The 6,592-nt window shown below is 35.8% G+C and overlaps 1 protein-coding gene across 1 annotated transcript in view; it reads right to left on the bottom strand.

Moving 5' to 3' along the window:
* Positions 1–483: 483 nt before the first annotated feature.
* Positions 484–6,592, bottom strand: part of DDX1 (DEAD-box helicase 1) — a 29,797-nt gene continuing 23,688 nt past the window's right edge. Inside the window, exons 20-26 of the mRNA XM_003787402.2 lie at positions 4,798–4,889; positions 3,389–3,461; positions 3,195–3,267; positions 3,070–3,112; positions 1,913–2,008; positions 1,482–1,602; positions 484–817 (exon numbers count right to left, since the gene is read on the bottom strand). Of these exons, the coding sequence (XP_003787450.1) occupies positions 687–817; positions 1,482–1,602; positions 1,913–2,008; positions 3,070–3,112; positions 3,195–3,267; positions 3,389–3,461; positions 4,798–4,889 (629 nt within the window). The 3' untranslated portion in view covers positions 484–686. The remainder of the gene's footprint in view (positions 818–1,481; positions 1,603–1,912; positions 2,009–3,069; positions 3,113–3,194; positions 3,268–3,388; positions 3,462–4,797; positions 4,890–6,592) is intronic.

Genomic DNA, 6,592 nt, shown 5'->3' with positions numbered 1-6,592 from the left:
TCCTGCTACTACACGTTGGAAGAATGTGAGTGGTTTGGATAAAAGCCGTCTCAGGCCACACATTAAATTCACAAACACTAACAAAAAAGATCATGCATACTTTTCACATATCTGACATGAGAGACAACCAAAATGGGCCTTGATAATCTGCATGTGGCCCACGGGCCACAGGTTGGACACCCTTGCATACTTCTAAGCTTCCATACAAACTATGCAGCTCTCTACCTTAGGAGCATCCAATTTTCCTTCATGTTATAATTCTCCTCGAGCTTCAGTGTACACCTAGATAACCTTAACCCTCTGATAACCATCTCCATTTAGGACAGTCCCTCTTAAAATTTCTACTTTTAGAATATTTCCTACTGTTTCCACATAAGTCCTCTGCCAAATTCATATACCTATAAATTCTACTTCATAAGCCCACAGTGTTCTCTTAAAAGAAAAATATATATCAATATAACCTTAAAATAAGACACAAAGCTCCATGAAAATATAGTTGTCAAATTTATTTTCATTAGGCTACCATTTTTCATGAAGTATTCCTAAGACTAATGTTTCTTGACATGCAAGAGTTAGCATTAATAGCTTAAGTTACTATAAATACTGCTGCTTGGAAGCAGTACAACTGTTTTAGAGTTTTAAGACTACAGTTTTATTACTCAAGGCTTATTCAGTGTATGTAAAAATCAGAAGGTTCTGAACAGCTGGTTAGGAAGGTAGCCAAGATGTAGGAAAGATGTCTGTGCTTCCTTTTCAAGGGCAGCCAACTCCTGAACGGTAGGTGCCAAAATATCCACATGGCCTTTATAATTTCCACCTGCATCACACACACAAATTACAAAGTAATGTAAATGACATGCTTGAAATAACTTGTCGGCAATACTTTGGCTCGATTATATCACTTTAAACATTGCTTCCAGCAATAAAAAAATACTACTAGGCAAGTTATCTCTAGAACTTTTGACTTTGAAAAATGTTACATTGATTATTTCAATATAAATAAACGATTAAGCCTCACCAAAAGCTGTCCCAGTACTCCTACCCACCTCCAAGCCTGGTTGGGAAACCACAATTTTAGCCTGAAACTTAAAAGTGTTCGGGAACAAGCTAACAAAGGGCATCCCAGGCAAAGGGAAGAATATGCCCAATTACCACCTGGATTAGCCAAAGGCTCTGATTCCTTGTCCAAAATCATCCAGTGTACTTGTTCCCTAGTAGCTCCAAAAATGTTCAAATATTCTGATGACATTAATAATCCTTTAACAAAAATATGTAGGCTGCTGTCCTTCACTCACACAAAGACCATACAGTGAAGTAGTATAAGGCAGGTATGGATAAAATGCTCACAAGAGTAATAAGAAAGGAATGGTTGCTATGTTAATATAGTCAACATAATAAAATGCTATCTTAAAGTGAAGTTTAAAAAAGGCACATTCACATTTAAAATAACTAAAAAAAAAAAAAAATAACTAAAAGCTTACCACCAGCAGCCCTTTTTTGACCATAGGTAACTTTTCCATCAAATTCATCCACTGGTACCTTTATATCTGGCTCAACCTGAGAAATGGTACAGTTCAGGTGTTCTTCTATCTCAGATAGCAACTAAGAAAAGAGAAAATTTCTAAATAAAAATCTCAATTTGGGGGAGGAAAAAATTCATTTTGATAGAACTGCACTTTAGTAGCATTAAATAACACGGGAAGGCTTGAATGCTCAGCATAAACAGAAGTTAGATTTCTGAAGAGATGAACTCACAACTTAAGATCAACAAACTGCAGATAACATTAGAAACAATCACTCACTACTTTTCCTCGTAATTCACAAATAAATAAAAGCCAAGAAACTTTCCTAGACAAATGTAGTCTATTTTACCAATTCAATAAGCTTTTCATGAGCCTTAACCAAGTCTTACCTGCATCTCATTGTACCATATGGTACAGCCTCCATCTTCCTTGAGTCTTGTGTTATAACATCCCTTTCCACGACTGCTACATACATGGTACCAAACCTAAATTAAAGAAGAAAAAAATATTAACATGCATGGGGATACAGGCATGTAAAAGAGTCTAAATTTGTTTATTAATATCTTGTGTCACTAGAAAAATGGATTACAGGTATGTCATCCAGTTACTACCATTCAGTAGCTCATTAAATATGCCTTCACAAGAGTTCAAGAATCTAAAAGCTTTTCTAAGGATTTCAGTTATAGAAAGGAATTCTCACCTTGTTAAAACAGGGGTGAAAAAGTGAATAATGAAGCATAGTATGTCAAGATTAATATCAAAAATGAAGGCTCGGCGCCTATAGCTCAACCGGCTAAGGCGCCAGCCACGTACACCTAAGGTGGCGGGTTCGAATCCCCAGCCCGGACCCGCCAAACAACAATGACGGCTGCAACCAAAAAATAGCCGGGCGTTGTGGCGGGCGCCTGTGGTCCCAGCTACTTGGGAGGCGGAGGCAGGAGACTCGCTTGAGCCCAGGAGTTGGAGGTTGCTGTGAGCTGTAATGCCACGGCACTCTGCCCAGGGGGACAGCTTGAGGCTCTGTCTCAAAAAAAAAAAAAAAAAAAAATGAAGCTCCAAAGAAAAAAACGCTCCAGTGTTTTATAGAAGAAAGTAATAAAGCAAATAGGGCAAAATGTACAACAAATAAATCAGGGCAGTGAGTATATGAAAGTTCCTTTTAATACAACTTCTCCATAAGTCCGTAATTATATCAAAATAAGTTATATTCCCCCTCATAGGAAAAAAAATCTTCCATGGCATCATGCCAGAGAGAGTTTAAGTATCTTTTGGTGAAAATAACATTAAGACTATTAGGGAAAATTTTGCATTTTTCCTTTCTAAATTTCACCTTATTATTTGTCCATTCAATGAATAGAATTCAATCTATTGAATCTATTCATTCAATCTAGAATTCAATATTCAATGAAAGATGCCATAAAAAGTTTATTTATATTCCATATGCAACTGAATCCCACTTAACTGGAAACATCAAACTGCTTTTATTTTCAGCATCTAAAATCACAATGTACACACTGAATATACTAAAACACTGAAAAGATTTTACCTTTTCTTTCTCTGATGCCACCAGGGAAATGGCCAGACCCATTCTGAAAGATTTTAAGTCTTTATTAGACTTTATTCCTGAAGTATATGAAGTTTTTTATGAGAAAACAAAAATTACAACAGTACCTTTCGGCTCTTCCTACTCTGCCAATTCGATGTACATAGTTTTGCTTTTCATCAGGTAGAGTGACATTTATAACTACAAATAAAAACAAATATCAATTGTCATGAGCTTGAGCTTCTAAATTTTTCAAATGTATCAGAAAACTTTACTTCAGATTCCATAAAATTCAAACCACAGGCATAAAGTTTCTTTTTACCATAAGGAACTCCATGAATATCAATTCCTCTAGCAGCTACATCTGTGCAAATCAAGAATCTTACATCTCCTTTCTAAGGAAAACAGAGAAAGAAATTTGTTAGCACATCTACTAAAAAATAAAAATAAATTCTATCTTTCCACTAAATGAAACTTCTAAAAACTAAAGTGCTATCAGATCAGAGGTCCAGAAACTATTAATTTTCTGGTCCACGTCTACTGAGACATAAAATTTAAGGTGAAAATAAATCAACGATTGAATTCATTCTTGCTTTTCTTTTTCCTAAATCAAAGATACTAAACTACTGCTAAAATTTGGTTTAATCTTTAGAAATATCTTTAAAAATTCAAGAGATAGAACAAAATACAAAAACATACGTATCATCTTTCTTCTTATAGTCAAATAAGCCCAGAGCACTAGCTTTTTACCCTGAGGCTATACTCTTTGCAAAAGATAAAATCCAACAGGGAATCTCTAGGGGTAGCCCTGTTGCTCACCAAAGAAACACAAATTAGCCTTGGAATGTCACTTGTGTCTCTAGGCACAGCAAAATTAGAAATCTGGAAGAGAGAAGAAGGGCAGCCTGACTTTTGGTTCACTATAATGCATTGAATAGAGAAAGGCGCAAAAATGATGAAATAAATCCATGCCACATGCTTTAACATTCACATCAATTACACTGCATGGAAACATAATTCAAAGTTCCTGAGCCCAATACTTCCCATCTTTTTTTTTACTATTTGCACTATATACTGGGATAAACAGGCTGTGGTAAGCAGAGGGGCCTGCTGGTGGGTAAAGAACATTGACTTTCAGTTCTTTTTATTTATTTATTTTTTTGCAATTTTTGGCGAGGGCCAGGTTTGAACCTGCCATCTCTGGTATATGGGGTCAGGGCCCTACTACTTTGAGGCACAAGTGCTGCCCTGACTTTCAGTTCTAATTGGCTTAAGCCCCACTCACCTAAACCACAAGCTACACAGATGGATCCTAAGCTGCAAGCACACCAATGGGAAGGTCTGCCCAAATGATACCAAACAGATGTAATTCTACAAAATCCTATTTTAGTACAATTAAGTTTTCTGTAAGTATTACTATGAATTTTTTTTTTAAATTCACAGACATGGCTTAACAATCCAATGGTATTTCTGAAAAAAAAAAAAAATCCACCTAAAAGAATTTAACTAAAACATGTCTTCAACTGAAAATTCTCATTAAGGTAGTATTGCACTAACAGAGGACATGTTATTTACCATTTGAGTGTCAAAGATGACTATTTCTTACCATGATGAAGATACAACAGGACAGAAATATTTTAGGATTTCTAGGACAAGAACTGTTAATATTAACTAAAACTAGATACAAATTCCTTAAGTATTAAGGAAATGAAGCCAACTAAATACAAGTACCTTAAATCTTTCCAAGTTTTGCTTTCTCTCATGAGGCTTTCTGTCACCATGAAGACAAACACATGAGAACTGATGCCCTTTTTTATCAGGTCCTAGTGAAAATGAAAAGTACATTTAACCTTGAAAAACATAATGCCTAAAACGGTATCAAATAGTCACTAAAATTCATATGCAATAGCACCACACAATTCTATAAAAATGTATACACTAATTTGCCACAAACTATGGCTAACACAACTTCTGGAACAGGTAAAAGGTCATTAAAATGAACTCGATGGACCATTAAAATTGATTTGCTTTTAATAAGGACATTTTAAGTCACCCTTTACAATCAGCAGGAATAGATAAAGCAGTATGCCAACTAAAATGCACTATGTATGCACCAGGAACCTCACTATCCTGCCCTTTTTGCTACTCAAAAAGAAGGTAAAAGATATTCTCGGAAGAACCAAAATAAGCATCATGAAGTTTAGCTATCTCTAAAATGCTGTGCCCACAGGCCTGCTTTCCTCAACATGTTCTAAACAATTTAGTTTCTGGTTTCTTGTCCACAGCCAAGTAAGGGCAGTAAATTAGGATAATAAGTACTATTTTAGAGTCAGGTGCAGTGGTAGCCAACCCTACAAAGAAAATACTCCAAGTACACACAGCAAAAAAAAAAAAGTACAGGATAAGGACATGAGGACAAAGAGCGTTCTAGCCTTCTGGAAGTCAATAGAACTTGTGGCAACCACTATAGCCCAAAATAACTGTGCCACTTAACTATTCTCCATGGTAAAGTAGGTTCCATAAAGTATACTTGAAAATTCAAAGAAACAATATATTTTAATAGACAGCCATTCAAAGTGACTAATGCAAAGATCATGCAGACATGAGGCAACAGCAAGCCAGAACCCCCAGAAGCATACAATAGAGGTTTGACTGCATTTTGAATTCCAATAATTTAGGGAGGTATCATATATCCATTCCTACTTTCTGTCTGGGGAATGAGCGGGGGAGGGGGTCCTTTAATCCCTTCTCTTAAACCCCTATAATCTGTTATACATGGTGTTTTGATGTTAGTAATGATTTGATAAATTTGTTTCCTAGGCAGAGGTTACCAGCATATTTAGGAAAGGAGGTACTGCCATTACTACTTGATTAGTAATACTCTTAACAATTAGGAGCGTAATCAATGTCTTTATATACAAATGACCGTTCGTTCAAACATTTAAACTCTTGTTTGAATCTATATCCTTTTGTTTTCCACCTCCTTGATGCACATCAATTATATAGAAAGATGTTAGTCTTCCCCCACTACTATAATGGAATTTTTCTGTAATCTTGTATATCTGTTGATTTTTAAATTTTTCAACATTTATATTTTCAAACATACTACAAAACGAAGAGAATTCTAACAGTGAATAGCTGTTAGATTAACCATCACCATCTAGATTAACTATATATCTATCTATCAACTTACTCTTATATTTTGATACATTTCAACGTAAATTGTAGATAATCAGTATACTATAGTTAACTAGGGTTCAGTATTTGCCTTTTTTCTTGAGGTAAAAATTCCATACAAGAAAACATATGAATCCTAATTATATATTTGCTTAGCTTTGACAAAGTCCCATCAAGACACAGAATATCTGGCTCGGCGCCTATAGCTCAAGCGGCTAAGGCGCCAGCCACATACACCTAAGGTGGCGGGTTCAAATCCAGCCCGGACCTGCCAAACAACAATAATGGCTGCAACCAAAAAATAGCCGGGCATTGTGGCGGGCGCCTGTGGTCCCAGCTACTTGGGAGG

The sequence above is a fragment of the Otolemur garnettii genome, unplaced genomic scaffold (genome assembly GCF_000181295.1).
Source record: "Otolemur garnettii isolate 467f Iridium unplaced genomic scaffold, OtoGar3 scaffold00022, whole genome shotgun sequence".
Lineage (NCBI taxonomy): Eukaryota > Metazoa > Chordata > Mammalia > Primates > Galagidae > Otolemur > Otolemur garnettii.
The sequence above is the reverse complement of the archived record's forward strand: the minus strand, read 5'-3'. Positions and strand labels throughout refer to the sequence as shown.